The sequence below is a fragment of the Acanthopagrus latus genome, chromosome 18, assembly GCF_904848185.1.
Source record: "Acanthopagrus latus isolate v.2019 chromosome 18, fAcaLat1.1, whole genome shotgun sequence".
NCBI classification, from domain to species: Eukaryota; Metazoa; Chordata; class Actinopteri; order Spariformes; family Sparidae; genus Acanthopagrus; species Acanthopagrus latus.
In genome coordinates this window covers 15,697,824-15,722,960 of record NC_051056.1, presented here as the reverse complement: position 1 = coordinate 15,722,960, position 25,137 = coordinate 15,697,824, and the positions used below count along the sequence as shown (strand labels likewise).

General features: G+C 41.9%; 3 protein-coding genes across 5 annotated transcripts; 2 read left to right on the top strand and 1 right to left on the bottom strand.

The window, feature by feature from the left end:
• Positions 1-777: 777 nt before the first annotated feature.
• Positions 778-3,316, bottom strand: pin4 (protein (peptidylprolyl cis/trans isomerase) NIMA-interacting, 4 (parvulin)). The gene is made up of 4 exons (XM_037077047.1): positions 3,155-3,316; positions 2,880-2,947; positions 1,581-1,700; positions 778-1,090 (listed from the first exon to the last, which is right to left on the bottom strand). Exons 1-4 carry the CDS (start codon positions 3,189-3,191, stop codon positions 932-934), a joined length of 384 nt encoding a protein of 127 aa, XP_036932942.1. The 5' UTR covers positions 3,192-3,316; the 3' UTR covers positions 778-931.
• A 1,748-nt stretch (positions 3,317-5,064) lies between these two features.
• nek12 (NIMA-related kinase 12) lies at positions 5,065-8,568 on the top strand. Of its 2 annotated transcripts, none has more exons than XM_037077044.1 (2): positions 5,065-6,331; positions 7,730-8,568. In XM_037077044.1, the coding sequence occupies exons 1-2, from the start codon at positions 5,201-5,203 to the stop codon at positions 7,826-7,828; spliced, it is 1,230 nt and encodes a 409-aa protein (XP_036932939.1). In that variant the 5' UTR covers positions 5,065-5,200; the 3' UTR covers positions 7,829-8,568. The 2 variants fall into 2 exon arrangements, with proteins under 2 accessions (XP_036932939.1, XP_036932938.1); XM_037077043.1 differs by having other exon boundaries at positions 5,065-6,320; positions 7,730-7,984.
• Positions 8,569-20,091: 11,523 nt separating this feature from the next.
• drd1a (dopamine receptor D1a) lies at positions 20,092-25,007 on the top strand. Of its 2 annotated transcripts, none has more exons than XM_037076087.1 (2): positions 20,092-20,200; positions 21,062-25,007. In XM_037076087.1, the coding sequence occupies exon 2, from the start codon at positions 21,410-21,412 to the stop codon at positions 22,517-22,519; it is 1,110 nt and encodes a 369-aa protein (XP_036931982.1). In that variant the 5' UTR covers positions 20,092-20,200; positions 21,062-21,409; the 3' UTR covers positions 22,520-25,007. The 2 variants fall into 2 exon arrangements, with proteins under 2 accessions (XP_036931982.1, XP_036931981.1); XM_037076086.1 differs by having other exon boundaries at positions 20,092-20,732.
• The last annotated feature ends 130 nt before the right edge of the window (positions 25,008-25,137 follow it).

The following is a 25,137-nucleotide window of genomic DNA, read 5'->3' as shown; positions in this document are numbered from 1 at the left end:
ATATTTTAGGAAACCTCTCATTGTTGACGTACAGCTCCACGTTATCATATAATCACACTGACCACAGTAAAAGATGGTGCTACTTGTACAATCTTCTAATCTCAAAAATGAAAGTAAGCCACAGACCTTTTCTTTCATGTTAACATCTATGAGTTACAGATGTCTAATTCAGAAAATGTTGTTCTGTTGGCTACCTGTTCTATTAGTACCATTTTTTTCTTTTAGTAATGTTATTACAATGATGTATATTGTTATTTCTATGGTCTGACATACCCTACTTCCAAGTTTCAATTGTGAGGCTTTATTGCTTTTGTTATGATAATATTCTGTTGGCCGTTTTTTTTCCAGGCAACAGCTTGGTTCACGTAATGTGACTCACCACTTAATTTTCCTCCATTTCATGACGATTTGTATTTCAATCATCTCACCAGATTAAATGATAATTATTTTTTTTTTTTTTCAATAGCAATACTAACTAACTGTATCTGTTAACAACAGACGTTGGTAAAAGTCAGTTTTGTTCATATTGTTCAATGAACAGATATTCACAAGCTGTTTTTTTAGAGTTAGGCTGACACTTCTCCGTCTGTCTCTCATACACAAACAAACAAACGTTACACATTTTTACTAGTATAGTAAAAATGCTTTTATTTGGCCGTCGGTTTGTTATCAAGCAGAAGAAAAAAAAAATCAAGTGAACTACGTCAATGTAAACGTTGAAATTCCCTCAGGTTGAATTGTCAGTAAGGTAGTGTACATTTAACCAAAGACAAAGCAGACACATGAAGATGTTTTAATTTTCTTACTCTTCAATTTTTGTAAAATATAGAGCAACCATCGATTTGAGACCATAGGATCAGTAAACAATCAGTGTCACAAAATAGCAGACTGTAGAATTATTATGTCCTAATTTCAAGCGCTGAGGCCCACATCATTTTTTCCCCTCTACCATGATGATGTGGTACCCAAACTTTGTCTTGACAGGAGGGTCCGTGTAGACAGGTTTATCCATGGAACTGATAGGTAGGGCAAATGCTGCATCCTGGAAAGGTCCAACCATTGATCCACGTGTCATCCACCCAAGATCACCCTGCCACCAAGAAAACACATTGCAAGTACCTAGTATGTATGCCAAGCCAGGACAATGATGAGGGATCATGAGCAACAAAGTAAAATGGGTTCACTGTGCTAAAAATAGAAAATCTTATATTTTGATGACTGTGAGTAATACAGTAAGTTGGAACACCCCAGATACATTAATGACATGATGAATAAGCAAGATAAACTATGCAGAGCTGATGAAACAAAAGGCATTTGCTCGTAATACAGATTTATTAATCATAAGCCTGCAATTCACCCCACTTGAAGACTCATTGCGAGGTATAGGTCTGTGCATCCCATTGATCATCTGCCAAATGTATCACCACAGGTTAAGATACAGAATCATAAATATAACATTTCAATGTCACTTTAGTAGAGGCAAAATTCAGCGGACCACTTCAGTTACAGTTAATAACAACACAAACCGTTAAAAGAGGGGAACCAAAACAGGGGAAATGATTATTAGTGCATGTTCTTACGCCTTGTCTAGCTTTGTCTTCACTGTACTGTGACGCTACTTCACTGAAACGGACTCCAGCCTTCAGCTTCTCCATCGCCTCCATGCATTTCCCGTGTTTTTCACAGAGGATGTGCCGTACCTGGGGAAAAACATCATGACAGCACAGTCAGACTTCTATAACTACTGAAATTCACTGGAGACATCACTATAAAAAATAGAAATGGACATTTTTAAGCACTTTAACAATCAATTATCAGATAATGAATAAGTGAATGAATAAATGAATGAATGAATTTATTTATTTTGATTACATACACCTTGAGAAACAAAGATTATGTCAAACAAATTTTCTCAGTCAATAACAGAAAAAGGAAAAGGCTGAAGCCAAAAGCTTATCTTTGCCTATCTAATATGAATCATAGGATAACCTGGTATATCAGCAATACATCAATATATCAAAGAAGAGTCATTAACAGCAAATTCAGAGTTATGAGAACAGATAAAGTTAACAAGTTACTTGAATGATGAACTAAAATACACGACATAATGACTTCATTTTAGTTTTGAAGCTCCAATCTGTCACTCCACAAAATCCAACCCACAGTGAGGCTTCCAATGGCTGTAATAAAATAATGTCAGTTTGTATAAGATGTGTTTTAATATTTTCTTAAATTATTAACTACTTGTATTTTAATTAAATGTATTTTTCACAACAATATTTAGTATTTTATTTCAATACACTGAATAAACAACTCTTTGTAATTTGATTAGCTTTTAGAAACTTTTTGATGTATCGTGCCCATATGTGATTGTGTGTTTATAGATTTCTCATCGCATAAATTCTTAACAGTGATAAATCAATTACTGATTAATCATTCATATTCTTATCAGCACACATCGATAAAGCATTTCACACAGGTTGTGATGTATTTATCCCACACCTTACACGCTGAGTTATTATTCTTCCAGTGACAGTCTTGTACTAAAACTGGGTGGAGGAAGTATTTTCAGACAACAAACAACCTAAACAAATTCATATTTCATTTGCTCCTGTGGTTGGGAGTTGAAATGTCATGTTCATCACATGCCAGGACTAGATCATCAAAGAGGACCTAATGACAGAGATAATGCTCATCTTAGAGCAAAAATCTTCCCCACCTAAACCACATGCTCTCCCTCCAACCAACTCAGCCAGCAGTGGTTTGTGGGGGGTGAGAATCGACGGGGCAGTCATCGCTTGATCACTTCGTAAGAATTCCCCTGTTTTGTAACCTTTGACGTTTATAGCGTGGTTTGATGAGGTTATAACTGGTGTTACCTTCACAGCAGTTCCTCCCTTTGGTGCTTTTTCTTTCTTGTCGGTGTCTGCACTTCCCGAAGCAGCCCCTACACAACAAACAGGGTCAGCGCCATTTTAAACACGATGAAGACCGCAACATAAGATAACGCTGTGGCAGAAGTTATGATGATGATACATCTGGTTAAGAAGCTACATCGCATGTAAATACGTGGTGCGGTTTAGCTCGTGAATGTGGCTGACTTCAAGCTAACAGTTTATAAGCGTTAACCGACAGTGGAAAGCTAACCACTAACCTTTACCACCCTTAGCACCTTTTCCCTTTGGCGGCATTTTAGATAAACGTGTAATGGAATTCAAGATATTATAGCAAAGAAAAGACTGTAGTAGCACGAACTCATGCTATGTTTTCCTCAACATGCGCAAATAACCTGCGCCGACAGCTGTTTCTTATTCGTCAGCTAATTATCGGCAGCTTACAGCCACTTGACATTAACACCGCCACCTAGTGTCATGAAGAAGAGGGTGCAGCCTCCACCGACAAGGCAGCGCTGCAGTTTTTCAAATCGCACGATCTACAGTATGTACTGTCATTTAAATATGTTTAATGCAGACACATTGGGCCCTTACTTCTTTCATATAAACATTGCCATGTTATTCGTTTTAATGGTCAGTTTTAAGGTTTGTCCACACCTGTAATATTATCATGTCATTAACATGTATGTTAGATGAATTTATTTTCTTAACAAGCACTTCTTATCTGGTAATTTTAACTTGTCAGCTCACTAAATTTGATCTCATAATTGTGATTTTGGATCACATAATTATGACTATTTTTATGATTATGACTTTTTTTAAATCTCAAAATTAGGATGTTTGTCTAAAAATTGTGTAATAATAATGACTTTCAAAGGGAATATCTTTTTAAATCTATCTTAGTTTTCTGATTTGTGATCTCGTAATTTTGACTTGTATTTAATATTTTTTACTTTTATCTCATAATTATGACTTAGAACTTACAGAGGAGTTTGTGGACTGGTGCCAGCTGAACCACCTCCAGCTCAATGCTGGGAAGACCAGAGAGCTGGTGGCAGATTTCCGGAGGCACATACAACCCTGCACACAGGTGAACATTGAGAGAACGGACATTGAGATGGTTACATCTTACAAGTACCTGGGAATTCACCTGAACAGTAAACTGGGCTGGACTAATCACACTGCAACAACATATAAGAAAGGTCAGAGCAGACGGTAGCAGCAGAGGAAGCTCAGGTCCTTTGGAGTGCAGGGAATACTCGTGACAACTTTCTATGACTCTGTGGTGGCATCAGCCATTTTCTGCTGCAGTAGTCTGCTGGAGCAGCAGCATCTCGGCAGCAGGCAGGAGGAGACTTGATAAACTTATCAAGAAGGTCAGCTCCATCCTAGGATGCCCTCTTGCTCTACTGCAGGTGGTGGGAGAGAGCAGGATGATGGACGAGCTGTCATCGCTGATGGTGCAGGAGTCCCACCCCCTGCAGGACACTACCACAGCACTGGGCAGATGTGTGAAGAAAAGGTATCACAGGTCCTTCCTTCCAGCTGCTGTCAGACTGCACAACCAGCATTGCTCCCAGTAGACCTCACTTGTGCACTGTGCAATAAACACTCTACACATGACCCATTTCTCATTTTGGATTGCACTAACTGGGCAATTTTCATACCCATATATATCATTTATTAACAATACACTGCCACACTGTTTATAGTTATAATTTATATTGTACATACTATGTAAAAATAAGAGTCTATTTCTTACCTTTTAATTATTGTTTTGGGTTGTTTTTTTTTGTTTTTTTTTACTTTTGTTATTTTTCATTGTTTGTTGTTGCTCATTGTTTGTGAGACTAATAAAGGAATTCTGATTCTGACTCATAATAATGATGATGAAGCTTTGGTAACAAGTTATACGGAGCAACAACAGGATATTGACCCATAAAATCAGCAAAGACAATGATGCTATCAGTGCCAGGGAGCTAAAACCATTGTGGAAACATACAATACACCACACTGTATTAGCATGGAAATTGAAAGGCTAACGCTGCATGATCGATGCCTGAAACTGGCGTTGCGATCACGTAAACACAGACACGACGCTTGAAACAGGTGAGTCCGCTGGTGTCCACCAATCCGACGTCACAGCGTCAGAGCGAGGCGGTTACCTGGGCAACGAGACTGCACACAAACGGCCCCTGACGTACGTCGACAGCTGTCCTGCGCCGAAGCTCTCCTTACCTCCGCACAGGCTTCACTCGTGTAACAAAAAGCAAAACACTCTTTTCCCCGTCGGCTCCAGATGAAACATGGAGGAGTACGAGCAGGTCCTGGTTCTGGGCAGAGGAGGGGCAGCTGACGTGTTCCTCATGAGGCATGTAGGTCGCAGGAGCCTGCACGCCGTGAAGAGGATAAAAGTAGAGGACACACGGCGAGCAAAGACTCAGAGGGCGATTCTCCAAGAGGCAGACATCATCAGGGGGTTACAGCACCCTCACATAGTAACGTGCAGCGACGCCTTTGTGAACTCCAGGGACGGATTCATCTACATCGTGATGACCTACTGCGATGGCGGGACGTTAGATGACAAAGTAAAAGAGAGGAAACCGGAGGAGTTTTTCTCAGAGGACACTGTGATGATGTGGTTTGTGCAGGTCGCTATGGCTGTAAATTACATACACACTGCTAAAATACTACACAGGGACATCAAAACCTCAAACGTGCTGCTGACAAAGCAAGGAACGGTGAAGCTAGGGGACTTTGGGATATCCAGAGTGATGACCAACACGGCTGATATGGCCTCCACGTGTGTTGGGACGCCCAGCTACCTCAGTCCCGAGCTCTGTCGGGACGTCCCGTACAGCTCAAAGTCTGATATCTGGGGTCTTGGCTGTCTGTTGTACGAGATCTGTGCTCTCAGACCCCCATTCGCAGCCACAAACCTGCTCAGTCTGTTCTACAAGATCACCAAAGGAGAGTATGATCCTGTGCCGAGCGTTTTCTCTGACAACGTCTCCTCGTTGATCTGCAGAATGCTCTGCCTTGAACCGGAAAACAGGCCAAGTGCTGCCTGTTTACTTAGCAGCGCCCATGTGCAGGGTCACCTGGTGTCTCTCAAACACACACAGACTGAAAGTGTTGCTTCGACCCAATCAAAAGAGGAGAGCCTTGACACTATTGAAGAAGTAGAAAATACAGACATGGACGCTACGCTACAGCCAGATGTTCTCGGTCGGTCCCATTCATGGGAAGAGACAGAGGACAACATGGATGCCAGTTCCAGTGATGGGGCAGATGCTGTTTGTGATGGAGGACAAATCCACTGCGATTACCCTGAAGACTTCGATGAAGATGAAAGCCTGTCCTCTCTCGAGGAACCCAGTGAACACTCTGGGTCCCTGATGAGGAGCGACTCTGCTGAGCCTACTGGTAACATAAAGGTGGAGATGTAGCAGTGAAACATCTCATTAGTGCTCATGCCACAGTGTCCTTGCTATTAAGTTCATTGGTGTCAGCCAAAACAGTAACGTGACAAACATGACTAAACGTAAACTTAATGCTGGTACATTGCCTACGTTACGATTATATTCAAAGGTCCAATTTATGAGAAAGTTGACGGTCGAGTCTCATTTAAAAAATGCCGGATACTGACGTTTTGGGATGGCAGTCGACCCAACCTACAATCTCAAAGTATCCATACTGGATGATTTAAAACCTTGAAAATAACGTATCTGTATTGTCCCCTAATCATATGTGGACGTTTCTTTGTTACCAACTTATTGTCAGCATCCAACCAGCTAAAGATAGCTTAGCTTAACTCAAGTTACAGTTAGCTAGTTTGATTCCCCTTGCCTTGCATTGATCTTGGCTCCTTGAATCCAATCATTAGTTATTTATTGTTGGCTATACATAAGTTATTATCATCGATCACATTTGACAGGGAAGTAATCTATCAAGCTAACCAACTTGCATATCCCCTCAGATACCATTTTGCTTTTAATAATGTTAGAGAGGAAGCACACAAAGGTAAGCGAGCTAGCTGCAACTCAGATATGCTGCGTGGATCTGGCGCCGAGCAAAGTCAAGTGCAGATTGCAAGCTAGTCAGTACACCAGCCAGAAGTTATCTACTCAAGACTCAAAAATGTTTGTCAGTCGCTTTGCAGTTATGATGATTCCTCCAGCACGGCCTTTTCTAGGCGTAAGACGTAAGCAGCCATCACAGTTAGGAATAACTTTGATGTATGACAATGTGTTGTGTTCCAAACCATTTATTTTCAAAAGAAATTCAGAATATATTTCTACATCCAATGTTCCTTAACCAGTTTTACTGAGGCTGGCGGCCAGGCTTCAGTTCAGATTGGATCCTCATCCTCTCTCTCTCTCTCTCTCTCTCTCTCTCTCTCTCTCTCTTCCTGCCGATTCTATCTACTGTCATTATCAAAATAAAGTAGAAATGCCTAAAGAAAAGAGTTTCTTCCAATGACAACACCATTCAAACTTTTATTATCAAGCAAAAAGGCCAAAAATTCACTGACTTCAGCTTTTTCAAGTAATGGGAGATCGTGCTTTTCCCTTTTTTTATGGTTCTAAACAATATTTTGGAGGTTTAGACTGTAGGACGAACAAAACGTCACCTTGGATTCTAGGGAACTGGCACGTTAACTATTTTCTGACATTTTGTAGCCTCGATGATTAATCACTTCACTGACTATATAACAGGCTTAAAAGAGCAATCGTTGAAGCAGCCCTATTGTAAATATAGTTTCTTTCATCATGGTCAGTTAAGCAAATTTAGAGAGAAATCAAGGCACAATAGTACCTCTTCTCTTTTTGCAGCATTTCCAGAGTCTCAGGACGTCCCTGGACAAGTTGAATATCCAGATGACTTCGAGGAAGCCGAGGCGGGAGAAGAATACGAGGCTGACGCAACCTTAGCTGCTCCCCATGATGACGCACTGGAGGAGGAGTTTCAGCTCTGCGATGCTGGAGGACTGACGATCATCCTGAAAGCACTGAAGGAGAACGGCTGAAGTCCTTTTGATTTGTGAAATAAAGGGACACGAGGAGCTGGAGGAGTAAAACACCTGTTAAGTGCTTTGTTTTTTTAAGTGTTACATTCAATTTCCAAAACTATAAGCCGTCTGTCTTCCACTACATGTAGCCAGAGAGAGAGAGAGAGAGAGAGGGGGGGCTGAAAACACTTGGTGGGGCTGGAGGGAATGAATGAAGTCCTGCTAAATGTGTGTGCTGTTTGTGTGGCTGTACAGTCAGAATATCCCTAAATATGGCTGGAGGCTGAGTCAGAGAGTGGCGATAAAAGTCAACCGAAGATCTTATAAAACAGGTATCTCTTGTAATACATGTTGTATTTGACACAAACACAAATAATATGCAATCATTTAACCATAATTCAGTTAACTTAGAGGTGTTAAACGCCCTAAAGTTCACAGTGAATGTATTATCTTGTCTCAACTTCTTCTAAGGGGTTTGCCTTTGCCTCGAAATAAGATAAAAGCACATTATGCATGCAACCATGTCTACAACGGAAGTTTGTGGTCTATGAAGCTTGCCACAAAGATGTAACGATAATGACTAATAAGATTAGGGTAAAAAACAAGTAGGAGAGGCTTATTTAGAAACTGCAATACAATCAATAAAATAAGTGCTGAAAATGATGCTAGATGCCTGACTTTGTCTTTATTTTTGGGACTGTGGACACTGCTGATTACTTTTTATATTTGTATAAAACGTATGATTACAAGGGGATGTAACAGGTTACTGGCAAAGACACAGTCCCATTATTATTCTTATAAGGTTTTATTTTAAGATTATTTGACATATCTCATGGTGCTTTTACACTGTACATATGCACATATTCTTTAAGGAAAAAACAAATAAACAGGTTAATGAAGATCTAAGTGTGTGTTTTTGGTTATCAGTTTATCTGTGGTTGGCATTCTACACATTTATGACACATGTGACACACTATGACTCGGACTCGGTCTATGTGGTCTTGACAACAACGTTGCAATTCAGCAACCCCCTGTGGCCGTATGGAAGCATCAACATTCACTGTGTTTCTCTTTTCAGGTTTTTTTCATTTGATCTCATTGTCTGTTGCAACTCATTGAATCAAAGAAACAACAAAGGCAGTTACAGGGATGTAACTATATTTTTATTCATTCTAGGACACTTAAGAATTCTGCTTTTTGTTGGTTTTGATTTGCTTTTCGTCCCCAACCTAACCAGGAGTTAAACTAAGCAATCAGTCAAACACACACACACTTCAAAGGTGCAATATTTAAGAATATTGGTTTAAAGCATTCAGAAATTAAAATTATCAACACAATGTGTTGAAACAATAGCGGTATGTCAAAGACGTCTTTTTATTGTGCTACGGAGATATCCACCAAAGTGAGCATGCTATGAAAAGCTAACTCTGGCCCTTCCTGTCTGAAAATGCCACTCTGTACATTGTGCCTTATTGCCCCTGTCGTTTCAGCATGGAGACGTATGCAAGACAAAACAAGCTCTCTTAGCTCTTTAAGTCTTAAAAAAAAGTCTTGAACAAACAAAATCTCTCTATAAATGCAAGGAATCTCTGTCTGTCTGTGTGTGTGTGTGTGGTCAAGTATCTCTGCACATCAGGATCAGTCTGACCTGAGATTCTCAACATGGCTGCTGCGTGGTTCAAGGGTGTGCAACATCACATTTTTTTGGACTACAATGACATTGTTAATAAATTATTTCATAAATGCTTTACCAATTCCGCTAGCATTGCTAACCGTAGCCACGATAGCCACGTGTGCACCAGAGCCAATCACTAGAGAGCTCACTTCCATGACATGCCTTAAGAAACAAGTGGATTTATACCTGCAGCAGCGCGAGCTGGAGCGGGATTTTGCCGGCGGTTCGGTCCCGTTCTGTGCATCTAAACTGACTGTTGTGGATTAATGAGACTAAACGGGTCCGGACTGAGACTGTTCGGGTCTGAGTGAAATTGGAATCTGTGGATGTTCGTGTGTAGCTATCTGCTAGCTCACCCCCACACGGCCCACCTCCTGAGTCGAGGTCCAAAACCAGACTTAGGGTAAATAATGTCCGCCATGCTTATTCGTGAACATTGCTGTCACGTTTGCTTTGTGTCCGGTGCAGAAAGAAATGGTAAAAACGAGCTTTTGTCACGAAAGTGTCCGCAAGCAGCAAGTTTGGTTGCTGAGGAACTGGGGAAGCTGTGTGAGGGACGCAGGCAGTGATACGGACAGCGACAGAGATGGCGAGTTTTGAGAGTTGAGAGATTTGTGACATATAGCGTGTTTGGAGTGTATAGTTAGTATGTTGTGTTTCGTGTAGTGTGTTTTTAGTGTGTAGTGTAGTCATTTTTTTGTGTTGTGAGCCAAAACAAGGAGGAGACTGCTGAATGTGGAACAGGCAGGAATGAGCTGAGGAGCCCTGAGCCTGAGGCATTGCCTGCATTTAAATGTAAATATTTACATATAACTTTGTAATTTTCACAAACTTGTGCACAAATTTAGCAAACAATTTATATTTGCATTATAACTAATGCAATTGGTTCATTAAACATATTTGTGGTTTTCACAGTAAAAAAACAAACTTTTTCCTACTCCGATTTTATGTTATTTTGTGATTAGGGTTAGGGTTAGGGTATGTCAAAATGAAAAAAATAACTGTAGAGTCACACATGTGAGGTTGTGCTGAAAATAATGACTCTAAACAAGGCAAGATAAATAGTTTTTAAGGTGAACTATAATGGTATAATCAAAAATAGTCAAAAACAGACAATGATATCCCTGATGTCCCACCTTCAAACGCAACCTCATTTGGCCATCCATGAAAAAGCTACTTAACCTCCAACTTTTCTATAGGAATACATGCTTCCTACGGCAATGCACTAGTAAACTTAATGAGGGTGAGTAAGTGAGAAAATACAGGGGAAGCTGTAGCTCAGGAGGTACAGCGGGTCCTGCAGTAAGCAGAATATCACTAGTTTGAATGATGAGCACCTTGCATCAGAGAGTGTTTGTGTGTGTGTGTGTGTGTGTGTGTGTGTGTGTGTGTGTTGTAAGTGTTGTGAAGCGCTGTGAGTAGTCAGTAGACTGGAAGAGCACTATAGAAATGCACACCTTCACTGAACAAAGATGCTTAAATAACTTGTTAATTCATCTTAAAACGGACTTAATTCAAACTAAAAAAATTGTAACTCAGATAGAAAACGCCATGCAGCTTCCGCGTCACATTGCCCATAAAAGGACACCCCGTTGTGTCGCATTAATTCCAGTACACTGGTATAATACCTCCAATACACCTAGTTCTAACTCTCCCCTGTTATTAAGCTCTCTTCTCTTTTGAAGTAGTTATCCTAAAAATGGCTTTACAGTGAAATTACTGTGCGCAAAGTTCATGTTTCTGAAGCTGACACACTCAGATTAACACTTGTCTGCATTATGCACTTTGTGACACAGCAGACAGGTAAATTGTGAGCCAGATTGACAGAAAATGCCATCCACACATCTGCACTCCTCCACTTTCAGGTACATATCTTTAAGCTTCAGCACGGATGAGACTTAACTAACGACTTTAAAAGTGCCAAGCTCAGAGCTCAATGTTGTCTCAACGGAAATGCAAGAATCAGTTTTATCACACACAATCTCTCATGAGTTGACCAAAGTTTTTCCGCACTCACAGTCAGCAGTCTCATGTTCACCCACTTGCGATACATCTGCATGCAGCGACTTACAGGTCACACTCTGAGAGATCAAAGACACAGTAGTTTTTCCATGAGATAATACCGCACACATCCACGCAAAAGTAAATGTCTTTTCCTTCGTGTGGGTCAGACACACACACACACACACACACACAGGCGCAAACTGGGTGAATTATTTCCCATGTTCACCCAGAAAGTCCAACCGCCTACATCATCAGCGATCCCGCCTGGTGAACAGTGTGTGAAACTGAAGTGAATCATTTATGTGTGTCCACAGCCATTATTGTGATGGGATCCTTGAAGAGCCCCAAGAGGTCAAGGGGGCTTGAAACCTGAGCCTCCGTGTGATGTGACTAACGTACATGTATATAAAGGGTTGAAGGGTTCAGTCCTGGGCGGCCTAGATGTTGGCCGGTGGTGACCACAGACCTTATTTGAGGCATCTAACTGAAAATCAGAAGAAAAAAAAAAAGAAAAAAAAAGAAAAAAACATTTTAAATTAAATTAAATAAACGTGTTGACTTTGAGATGAGGGAACTGGTGCAAAAAATGCTCATTGATTTCCGGGTTTTAGGACTCATTACAACAGCACTCTACAATGATTTGCTTCTCGCCCCTGGCCCAACTTTTAGTCTCGGATTTGGGTCGCGCAAAATGTTCACGCACACCTGGTTTCCTCAAAACAGGTTCACTCTGAAGATGTCACAGTGAAGCCGCCATCTTGACACGTTTATAAATATATGTGTATTTCCTGGGGGTGAAATACATTTGCCCTTTGCCATACTGCTATGGGTTACTCTGAAGAACACTCTACTATTAAAGCAAAAAGCGCTTACATGTACACAACTGAGTTAAGAATAAGTTGCAGACCACAGGAACTGTAACCATTTGCTGACAGTTTACAGTCACTACTTTCCCTCTGCGCAAAGACTTCCCCCGTTGTGTAAAGAAGAACAATGATGTTCCCCTCAGTCCTGCTCAAACTGACACCTGCTCACTCATCTGACTCCTTATCCACTGATCGTGTTAGACAAAGGCGCCACGGTAGCTTCCATGATGAAAGCTGCGAAACACAGCAACCACATCCCCGCAGTAGATATGAGTCATTAGGCTGAGACAGATCTCCACAAAGATGTTTAAACTTACCAGAAGTAACATTTAAGAGAAATTAATTTAGCAGATTATATATCATATCTTTTCAAATGAATGTGGTAATACCCCTGTTTCCATTAATGCAGATATACAGAGATTTTATCTGGTGTTATCGCTCTATTCACCACAGCAGCAATCAAGCAAACAAATCTGAGCTGATTTTCAGTCCAGTGTGATGTTATTCACTTATAAAGGCTGGTTTTAACACAAGGACAGTAAACACTTTGGTCAAGTCACAGCACTTTTGCAATTCAATGCACTTTCGGTGTGAAATCGGACTCCCACATTGTGCCGAAAAATTGTTCTCATTTATTACCTACTTCCTTCATCCGCCATCCTTAAGACTTTCAGTTAGTCTACTGAAGTTTCACTCATTATCTCATCTGATTTGGTCAACTTGCAAGGAGTTATTAGTGAAGCATGAAGTCACTCCTCTGAGTAAATCATAGAGTTTTTCTTGTGGGTTTTCGTCTGTCAGTGGGAATTCTTTGAAGATTCTTCCTAAGTTACATTGCAAGATTAGTTTACCTGGTCTCCAACAACACAGTAATTCATCATCACCACACATCATTCTAATACCAGTGGGCGAGATGGTGTACTGTACTGTGTCAACAAACAACAACAGAGATGAGAAAAGTGGCTCTGTGAGGCCAACATGCTCACAATGTGCTAATGTTTAAAGTATACTGTTCACCATTCTCACTCTCTTAGTTTAGCTACAGCCGAAGTCAATGGGAATGTCATTAGTGTTGTAAGTATTTAGTTATAAACCAGATGACCTGATGATGGTGCAAAAAGGGGAAGTTGCTGCTGCTGCCATCCAGAGAGCCACCATGCTAATTCTACAGATACTAGATTTTACTGCCGCAGTTGTGACATTTTTTAATAAACTGGACTGCAGAACTTTGATTCGGGTTAATCTGTACATTAAATTAAATTAAATTAAATCAAATTAAATTAAACTAAGATGGTGTAATTACTGTGGCTAGTTCTTGTCAACATGCATGGTTTGTCACGACCCAGGACAGGACCACCGCGACCATCACTAGCGCCTTTTCACACAGAGAAGCCGCATTATCGCCGCAGCGGTGGTTCACCAATTCTCTGCCATTGGTCATTCACACAGAGCCAAGCAGCGCTGGCGTAAATCGCAGTGTAATTCACACTGAAAGCTGGCACTGCGGCTTCTAAAGAGGCGTGACGGTACACGCCATGATGACGATGTCTCCGTGTTTTCAAGGTGTTTCCCCGGTGTCCTCCTGTCAATCTGAACATGTACCCACTAATATATAATCATATGGATGCTGTTATAATGTGTAGTGATTGACCCACCAAACATACTGGAAAGTGACAAAGTTAAGTTTTTCGCTCTGAATTAAATGATTACATATTCGGCATCAGTAAACTGGGCGCTGTCTGACCGTGTCACTTGCAGGGTTTTCCTCATACAAGTTGCCAAAGAAGGTTACAGTTACTACGTTACTTTTGTTTCTTCATGTAACATTAGTTTGTGGAACATTTATCTTTATTTAGCTGAGTGAAGGACCTGTGTAGTCATCAAACTGTCTGATGGTGCGGTTCGCCAATACCTCGCCTCTGATACTACCTCCAGAGGTGGATCAGCGTCTCTGTGACTTTCAGAATTGGCGCAGGATCCCCGCATCCAAATGGCAGTGTGAATGGGGCTACTGGTTCTCATCTACAGAGCATCAGCGACATCAGTGAAGTGAGACATATGCACAGAGCCCAAATGATACTGATTTGATGGCACGGCAGCGGATACTTCTGTATCATTTGCCAGATGGCAGCAGGGTAAACAGACTCTGGCTGGGGTAGGTGTTGTCTTTTAGCATCCTTTGGGCTCTGTAAAGACATCTTACTTCACCATGATGCTCTGTAGATGGTACCAGTGATGTTCTGGGCAGTTTTAATTAGCATTAGTGCCTTCCTGTCCTGGGCTACACACGAAACATGCCAATTTGTGATATTTCCAGTCAGGATGCTCCCGTTGCTCCTCTGTAACAAGAGGAGGTGTCAAGTTCTTGCGTTAACAAGAACTTGACATGCTTGACGTCCTGGATATGCTTTTTGTTTTGCCTAGCGAGACTATAGGAGCTACTCACAGGCTGTAACATACACTCAGTGTTGTTGATTTTGGACACCTTCTTAGTTTCCTTAAGAAGTTTCTGTGCTTTACAAAGAAGGCTTAGTTATGGTGTCAAGTTCTTCTGTTAACAAGAACTTGACACCATAACTAAGCCATAAACTAAGAAGGTGTCCAAAATCAACAACACTGAGTGTATGTTACAGCCTGTGAGTAGCTCCTATAATCTCACTAAGCAAAACAAAAAGCATATCGAGGACCACATTTCACTACCTGTGATTGTACACAACATGCGCAAATATATATGGAAAAAAAAAATATATATATATATATATACATTACATTACATTACATACGCACATTAACATGACTAAAAATCACCAGAGGTCCTTAAAGAAGTGTCAATGCATGTTGCACATCAAAGAAAAAAAAAATTGAACAGAACTGAATAACTTGAACTGATCATACATTAGATGTTATCACTTGCATAGCTTTTTCCCAGTCAAACTGTCAAACACAATCTGTGTGGGAGGATCTCCCTACAAGCCCCCTCCCACATCAGCTCTGTAGAAAATTTGTTTAAAGATGAACCGATAACGAGAAGTTGCCACAGACGATGGCTGCGTCATCAGTGTTACACTGGGGAAAGGTAGAAGAAAGTACAAAATCAACCAATATTTTCTGATCACAGAAACTGAGGCGTGAGTGTACATTAGCAGAGGTGCGAAAAAAAAGAAGAAGAAGGATAGCCCATCTCAGTATCTTTACACGCAAGACTGCACTTCCTTTTACTCTAAGATGTGCTATATTTTACCCTTAACCGTGCTTCCCCTGGTCAAAGTCACACCAGTTCACAAAATGTATTTCCCACAGTAGTGGGCAAGGATCATTAAAATAGGTCACAAATGTAGACATTGTCCATAAGATACATTCATAACACTATGAGAAAGGAAGATTTAGATATAGTAAGCTCATATTTTCATTAATGAGGTCATTGATGGTTTTCTTGATATGAGTTCAGCAGAAAGATCACTCACAACACTCAACAACCTTAGTTGAGCTGAGTAAGTGCAACCTGTCACAGAAATGTACTGGATCACACAATACAACACAGTAGTATACAGTACATTTTGATTCACAGGTCTTACATCTCATAACGGAACATTCAAGGCCCTTTTCTATGTGCAATTGTGCATACAGTTACAAAATATGGAGTTTTCTTTATGACCTGACAAGCAAAGTTCATTTAAGGTCCGTGTTATCTGAGTCCTGTTATCTCATTAAGATAATCTTGTGACAGAATGCAGAGTAACAAGATTTTCATTCATACCAGAGGTCATTAAGTAGCTAGTTTTGCTATAAGTTATGGCTATAAGACTTTCAAATTAGTGCAATTGTATTAACTTCAAAAATGTACAACTTGCATGTAACACTGCATTGGAACAATTGTGTGATTTTCATACCAGGTAGGTGTCGATGACATCAGATGACATAACTTCCTCATTGACTGTATATATAAAGACGCCAGGCAGATCCCAATCACATCAAGATTCTCACTTACAACGAAGAAGAGAGTTTGTGAAGGAAGTGAGAGAGGCGCCGCCGAAGTATGATGAAGTGTGTGCTTGCCCTTGCAGTCCTGTTGCATTTCTGCTCCAGTTTTACTCTAAATAGAGACTTGAACAGGGAGATTATACACGACCTGGAACACCTCAGGAAACTCTACTCTCACAACAAAGTCACCCTCACATCTGTAAGTATAATGTATCATTAATATCATAACTTATTATTATACTGGATTGTGGCTTCACCCACCCAATCTGCTGTCACTCTCAATGTCTGTCGTGCCACTTACATTATCTAACATGTGCTTTACACATGAATTAATTGCTCTAAAATCTCTTCCTACAGCCGTACCGGACTGGACCAGCCTTAGACTCACAAAATCGGAAAAATGCTGTAAGTATCGCATCTTTTCACCAGCGGCACTCTGAATGATCTAGATAGATAGTATATTCACTTCAAGACACATGCATTTTCAAGTATAATAACCTTGTCATCTTTCTGTTGCAGTCCTCCTGCGTGCACAAGTTTGTCAGGAAGCTGGTGCACCTCCTCAACAACGCGACAGTGGATGACGACAACAAGGCTATTATAGACGGACTTAAGTTAAACCTGAACAAAATGGACCCGGGGCCCAACGGAACAAATCAACAAGTTAGTGAGGTAAGTGACGACTGTGTGAGCATTCTTATCGTTAACTTGTTGCATCAGTGGTGGCAATAATGTAACATAATCCTAAACCCTCCCTGTTCCTCTTCCAGGTGGTTTGTCGGATGAACAATTCCACCATGGCGCCTTTTAATCTGTATCGTACCTTCTTCATGCAGCTCAACAAGTCAAAGAAAAGATAAAGAATCTGGGTTTTCTCTTTTGTACCGGGCAGCTTCAACTTTTGCTCATTACTCGTACTGAGATACTGTTTTGACATGATATGAAATGACAGATATGACAAGTGAATGTAATAGATAGACATTTTTACACAGTTTTGATATTTGTTTTTTAATGACTTTTACATATTTATTAGTTTTATTTATGTTTATTTATTGTACTATTTATATATTTATTTATTTTTCAACTGACTTATTTATTCATAGGCAACTGTTGCGCTCATTAGACATCTTGTGGCAAGAATTCAACTAACTGGGATGCACAACGTTGCCTAATTTGTTTGTATAATATGAAAAACTTGATTACAGTTCAGAAATGTTGTGCTGCTGTCCTCAAATAAATCAACTAATTTCATAATCTATTCTCACTTATTATTTGTACATCACAAAGGTCATTTAAAAAGGTACTGTTTGGAAATAATACACACATAATGTTCGTTTATTTCATTTAGACTCCATGATACTAACTAACGTGTTATTTGCAAATTGCACAGCCAGTGTTATCAATCAACCAACACTACATCCAGCGTATAGCAAAGTTACATATCGCTAGCTGAACTTAGCTTAGATTAAAGTTAGTTAGATGGCTGCCCCTGCTTTGCATCACTGTAGCTGTTAGAGAGCATTTGTTCACTGTTGTTTGTTTGTACCTGTCCATCATTATTTGTTGGCTAAACCCCACAGTATAACTGAATTTTTCTAGGTTATGGTGGACCAAGCTAGCTGATGAAGTAATTTAGCAAGCTATCCGACTAATATATCAAAGTGAACAGTTAGTAATTACTTTTGCGAGGAAGCAACCGACAGTCGACCATCTAGCTGTAACTCAGCTACACTCTCCTGGATTTAGTGTTAATTGAAGAGTTCACTCAAGACAGTATCTGGCTGAGTTAGCAACGTCATTTGTCCAAGGTAGCAAACAAACTGATGTGAGCTAACATTAGCCAGCTAAAACCATAATATCAGAATGTATTTCACCTGTTGTTTCAGTGTTAGCTTTGATTTGATTTTTGATTTGCTAGCTCAATTAAGCTAAGGTTAGCCTGTGTTGCACATTGTTGGTGCTGCAGGGAAGGAAGACATATGGCACTCGGGGGTGTGCATTAACAACGCATCCTTTGGATTTTCCCTGAAAAACCATCCCAAGTCCACAGGAAAGTCGAACGTTACGTTTCAGTCCACACAATTGAAGTACCGGCAATACCAAGCAATGGCTACACGTAAATTGTGATACATTCCTTCAGTCCTGTTTTGTCTTTATGAAGGCAACAATTATAGTTAGAAAATGTTAAAAAGTGTTGATATTCTAAAAAGGTGGTAACGTTAGGAAGTGCCTCTGTTAAAGTGTGATAAGAGAAAAAAAGGAACCAGGCAGACATATATGTATTCTCCTTTATCTGTCCTGCACATCTGGAGGGCAGGAGACATAATTGCATGCCAGCATTCCAAAACCACGCAAGGCCTCGTGTGAACAGACATGCGCCGGTGTTCCAGTTAAGTTCAGGAGCCACAGTCTAAGTTGCTGCACCGTGGTCTCCTATAGATACTGTCATGCTTTTCACACCTCATAAGATCTTTGAGGTCTCTCTCATGTCTTTGCCTCGGCAGAGCGGCTCTCCCTCTCAGTCAGTCTACCGCCCCGCCCACTTCTGCACTGTTTGAGTCTCTCTCAGACAAACACACACACACGTATTGTGGTCCGAGGCCTGCGTATGACGCAGCAGCCTCCTCCTCCTCTTCCTCTGTCTCACAGCTGTGTCAACAACTTCAGTGAGCTGGAACCACCTTTATCTCATGGTCATGGAAATAAACAAAACCAGAAGGACTCAGTGGACTAATTATATCTATATTGATCTAATCTTACTTAGTACATATATTTATTTGTATTGTCCTTGTTTGATGTCCTCTATGTGACCTTATTTACACTTAAATTTGATTGTATGTGCTGCTATTTGATTTACCTGAACTCCTTGTAAATTGTGCTCTCTTAAATAAAGGTTTATTGAAACATAGTTAAAATGGCACTCATAATCTCAAAACAAGACAATGACTATTTGGTCTCTCAGTCAATGTTTAGTCGCGATCAAATACTCCCTATTATTGTTCTTGTTATATTATAAATGCAGTGTGTGAGTTTGACGTTGTACAATTTAAATGCAGGATCACAGGACAGAGATGATAATGGTAACATATGGAAAAAAAATATATATATATGATTGACTGTGTAACATACATAATTCCTTGTTGTATTATTCTATTTGCTTATTTCCACCAGTCTCATGGCTGTAACCCGTGCATTAAATGTCCTATGGTGGGGATGTTAGTGATGGAAAAGGGTAAAAGCTGTTTCTTTTCCTCCTGTCAGAAGCGCTCACATCACTGCGAGGTGACAGCTGGCATGTCACGATTGTTCCCTGCATCCCACGATGCCATGCGTGCAAGAGACCAGCTTGAACTGAATAAAAGAACCATGGGTGTGCTGACAGATATTGCCAGGATTTTAAACAAGCAGTGTTTTCGGTCAGAGCAGACACAGACGATGACGGTGACATCGGTCTGCACATGAAGACTCTGCCATGGTGTGAAGAGTGTGAGTGTCCGATCTGGGCATAGAGCTGTCTTTCATTAAGAAAAAAAAATCTCTATTCCATTCATTAAAATAAAATGCTTCACGTGGGGTTTCTGACCCCCCCCTCCAGCTCAAACACGCAGCTGTTGTCTCTCTCCGATAGGTGGCCTCAGCGACACACTGGCCCTGCGTGCTTGGCCTTTGTCCTGATTCAGTTTTATGACCTCGCATCTTAATCGAATTAAACCACACCACAGTACAGATTTGACTGGGTCGAATTAAGAGAAGGCGCTGCTGATGCCAGGTGGGTTCAGTGGACTCTATGACGCTTTGACCTCGAGACTCGGGCACGAGAGGCCACTCACGACGAGTCAGGTGCTCACCTGCTGCGTCCGCACTCTACAGGGGGAGGGAATCGGTCGCCAGAGGGGACTCAGTCACATGCTTTCAGTCCGACTTCACTTACTCTTGAATGGGACCACGTCATAGCGCCGGAGCGCAAACAGTCTCCGGGATTTGGCCGCAGACGCGCGCTGAGGCTGCAGGAGGACGCAGCGAGCGCGCTGATGGCTGAGTGACATTTGAGGAGGACCGGGGACTATTGTGCGTCTTATTTATTCGCGGGTACTAGTCAGCGACGCGGAGCCCATCGAGGACACAATTGGACTGTTTCTTTGGTGGTTTTTTTTTTTTTTTGTTGTTTTTTTTTTTTTTTGTCGGACACGGACGCCGGATGGACTTTGCGCCGCGAAGTTGTTGCGGAGGCGACGGGACATTTATTTTGAAATGTAAAACGAAGCCACAGCTGATCGCATCTCTGTGCCTATGAGTAAGAGGTGAGTGAGAGGATTAGGATAAAAATAGAACAAGAGCATTTGGGGTTTATTTAGGCGAAGGTGTGACTCTTTATTAGTCATGCTTTAATAAATGCAGTGCGCGCACGGGAAAATCCCGCGCTCACAGCTGAAGCCTGTGGGGTTTTCAAATCATAGCACCGGCATGGCAACACACAATATGATGGGCTATCTGACAAAACACAAGCATGTATAATCAGATGTTATATAAACACACCAACATTAAGATCATGTTGTAACCCATGTTGCATTTTTATGACAGGGGCGATCTAAAATAATAATTTAACATAATGAATGTCTTTAATCTGCAGGGCTGCTGATGACTTTAGTAAGCAGACAGAGACATTCCAGAAATTACAGTTTGGGACCCACAAACTGGGCAGACTGACGAGCTCACAGTCATTACCCGAGGAATCAAGTTACCACTACCTCTTCGGCACTGCAGCCCAAAGATGTCACATCTAATTTACAAAGTCGGGAGGCAAACATCCAGCCCAGAGAGGCTTCTCCCCGAACATCTCACCCTGCATCATTTATCAGAGGACGCAACGATGGGGATTTTTTACAATCCTGGAGAGCAGGAGCCTCATAGATTGTAGTCGTGTGTGTGTGATGTAGCCCGACTCATCAGTATGACTTAAGCGAGCGCATGTTCCGGGATGGATCTCATGAACTTCACGACTGTCATCGACAGTGGGTTCCTGGAGGAGGCTCAGTCGAGCCGCGTCCTTACCGGCTGTTTCCTTTCGCTGCTCATCCTCACCACCTTGCTGGGAAACACGCTCGTTTGTGCCGCAGTCACCAAGTTCCGACACCTGCGCTCCAAAGTGACCAACTTTTTTGTGATCTCGCTGGCTGTGTCAGACCTCTTGGTGGCCATCTTGGTGATGCCGTGGAAGGCGGTGACGGAAATCGCCGGCTTCTGGCCGTTCGGCTCCTTCTGTGACACCTGGGTGGCCTTTGACATCATGTGCTCCACAGCGTCCATTTTGAACCTTTGTGTGATAAGCTTGGACCGCTATTGGGCCATCTCCAGCCCTTTCCGCTATGAGAGAAAGATGACACCCAAAGTGGCCTATGTGATGATCAGCGTGGCCTGGACGTTGTCTGTGCTCATCTCCTTCATCCCAGTGCAGCTCAACTGGCACAAGGCCCAAACTAAATCTTACACCCCTCATGCTGGCTCTCCAGGTTTAAATGCTACATCTTACCGCAGCACAGAGAACTGTGACTCCAGCCTAAACAGGACCTACGCCATCTCCACCTCTCTCATAAGCTTCTACATCCCCGTGGCCATCATGGTGGCCACCTACACCCAGATCTACCGCATCGCACACAGACAGATCAGGAGGATCTCCGCGCTGGAGCGAGCGGCCGAAAGTGCCAAGAACAGACACGACAGCATGGGCGGAGGCTCCAGCATCGCCGAGTCCGAGAGCTCCTTCAAAATGACGTTCAAGAGGGAGACCAAGGTGCTGAAGACCCTCTCGGTGATCATGGGGGTGTTTGTGTGCTGCTGGCTCCCGTTCTTCATTCTCAACTGCATGGTTCCCTTCTGCGAGCAGTCAAGCGGAGGGGAGGCTTTCCCCTGCATCAGCCCCACCACCTTTGACGTGTTCGTGTGGTTCGGCTGGGCTAATTCCTCCCTCAACCCCATCATCTATGCCTTCAATGCAGATTTCCGTAAGGCCTTCTCCATCCTGCTGGGCTGCCACAGACTTTATCCAGGAGGCCACAACATAGAGACAGTCAGTCTAAACAAGAAATGACTCACGACTCTCTAACAGCACTGACTCATCCTCAATGCCAAGAGTCCCAGCGTTTCTGTACAGGCCGGTCTGATCGACTTCAAACGAGGACGCTGCTCTCTGTGCTGACTCTTAGCGTGACTGAAGGATGCGCTGACCCCGTACGTACCCATGCTCGCACTGGGCCGAGCAGCCCTGTCTGTGTGAAGACTGTCAGAGCGAGCTCGCCGTGCTCACCGCGGTCACTGCACTCGTCTTCAAACGGAAGGAGCTCCGGAAAGAGGAGATGGGATTTTGGAGAGATTGAGATTAAGACTCTTCGCTGTTGTGCCAGGCAGCTGGGAGCACAGCGGTGCTGACACGCCCCTGGGATAGATAATCCCATGACTGGGCAGCAGGCTTCCTAATGCTGTCAGACAGTGCTCTCTTCAATACCATCACACACATACACAAACACAAACACTGTCAAAACATGCTCCTCCAAATACAGTGCAGCTCCCAGCATGCACACTACAACAAATTACATGACAGCGCCCCCCCCCCAAAAAAAATACTGCTGCTGATTAACATCCCGTGCTCCGCAGTGAAGCAACTAACCAAATCCTGCTTCTGCAAAGATGAACATGTCGGTAAAGTGCATCCACATCCGATCTGACTTGCCCTGGAAGTAAAAGTGAAAAATGCAGCTTGTCAGACAGCAGGTCACATCTCATTGCTGCCATCGGCGCAGAGTTGTTATTTATATCTCATCCAAATGTCGAATCATTATAACTTTAAACCAAATTTACTCAACAGACACCTCATGAATTATTTGTTTCACTTGCTCTGAAGTGTTTTATGGATGAGTGTCTCATATCGCTTGGTGTGTCCTGTATTTTTCATAAACAACAGCTGATGACCTCTTTTAAGGAACAGGCACAAACCCCAAAACAAAGGTTTGGCTTCACGTGTGGTGTCTTTGATTGTTCTGCTTATTTGGGAGCTGATATAGAACTGTAATTGGATCACTAATGTTGTGGAAGATCAATTTGGATTTGCTCTTTGAATTGAATTATTAAAGGATAACCTTGGATAAATCTGGATCTTATTTTAATAGTTCTGGCTATTGTTACTTTTTGGTTACGAAAACGTTGCACTCAAACTAATTGCTGACATCTGGGAACACTGACGTCACCACAATGGAAAACCGACAGGGCAAGAAACATGAGCAGCCACACCATGAGACCCGCTGTAACCCGGCTCACGGTGAAGTCAGATTATTGAAGCCACTTTATTTGCAGGCAGAGCTGAAAGTGAGCTACTTCCTCACGTTAAAGGTCGCTTCTACTCTACATTTTACACCGGGGAGAGAGCAGTAATACATGACATGTAATGGATGGCCGCCACACGAGAACAAGGCTTTGCCTGCTGCACGTACACACTGTGAATTCTGATTTCAAGTAATTACAGATTGAAGGTGACAGCCCTAGTTAAGATAAATAGGGCAAGTGTGTGACATAAATGGTAAGCGACGAAGTCGGTCCTTAAACGGAATTTACAGTTTGTGCGATTATTATTTTTGGTCACCTCTTTTTCGGCCTTGTGAGACTTGAATGATGCAATACAAGCTGTATGGAGCCATTTTATGTTTGTTTTTCTCTGTTGTTTTTTTACATTTTAAGACAAGTCCTACTTAAGTCTGCTTTCTTTGTTTTTAATAATTACGCAACACTATTTTGCTGTGAAGCTTCAAAGATGTCTCGTGAAATTTCCCCCAAATTTCCATTTGTTTCAGGGTGGGTAGATAAAGACAGAATTTTTATTCTTAAAAGGACATGATCATTTCCTTCTGGTTTCACACAAACACGAGTGTTTGGTTAAAAGTCCTATGGTCATCAGTCACTTCCATCCGCCTCTTCTTCTTTCTACTTGGACTTTCCTGCTCTTTATATTTGTCATGAGGCATTTTTGTGTGTGGTATTCGGACACGCCTGATATCCACAGAACTTGAACGACCAATGTATCAGCAACACTGAAAATTGGTGTTTGTACGCCACACAATTTGAAAGTGTGTGGCTGTGTCTTATGTACACAGAGTGAATCAGCTGTGATGCTCTGCAACAAAGCAAACAGCGTAGTACAATATCATCATGTCTGACAGAAATGATGGCCAAAACTATTAAAACAAGTGAAGCATTGCATTCTGTAATATGAAGAACAGGATCATTAACAGTTACCTCCAATTTGATGTGCTGTATTTATTTTTCAGTGTTCTAACTTGCTTCATCTATCAATTAGCTACTAATGACAGAAACGACGGCTGTAGGTGTTCGAACTTAGCCCAAAACAGTCTCTTCAGAATATGCAGTTGTTTTGGAGGCCTGGCGAATAAATCCATGTTGTTATGTTGCATTCAGAACAGAAGAAACAGTTGTGTCAGCTTCAGCCGTGATGTGGGAATATCTCAACGCACAGCCTAATAAACGTGTATTTGTCCATTTCGGTGGGGTCCACATGTGTGCTGTTTGTGTTGTACAGCTTTGCCCTCTGCAGATCAAACTTCCTGAAGCACTTCTAACACCAGAGTCTAAAGGGTAGAACTTAACGGGCCCAGCTGTGTCTCACATCCGACATTTCACTCTCGCTCCCTGGTGTTCATG

Coding starts and splice junctions, on each gene's coding strand:
- nek12 (XM_037077043.1), top strand. CDS start 5,201: ATGGAGGAGTACGAGCAGGTCCTGGTTCTGGGCAGAGGAGGGGCAGCT. Junction 6,321..7,729: donor CGACTCTGCTGAGCCTACTG/GTAACATAAAGG, acceptor CTCTTTTTGCAG/CATTTCCAGAGTCTCAGGAC.
- drd1a (XM_037076087.1), top strand. CDS start 21,410: ATGGATCTCATGAACTTCACGACTGTCATCGACAGTGGGTTCCTGGAG.
- pin4 (XM_037077047.1), bottom strand. CDS start 3,191: ATGCCGCCAAAGGGAAAAGGTGCTAAGGGTGGTAAAG. Junction 2,948..3,154: donor AGGTGCTAAGGGTGGTAAAG/GTTAGTGGTTAG, acceptor TTTGTTGTGTAG/GGGCTGCTTCGGGAAGTGCA. Junction 1,701..2,879: donor AGGGAGGAACTGCTGTGAAG/GTAACACCAGTT, acceptor GTTTTTCCCCAG/GTACGGCACATCCTCTGTGA.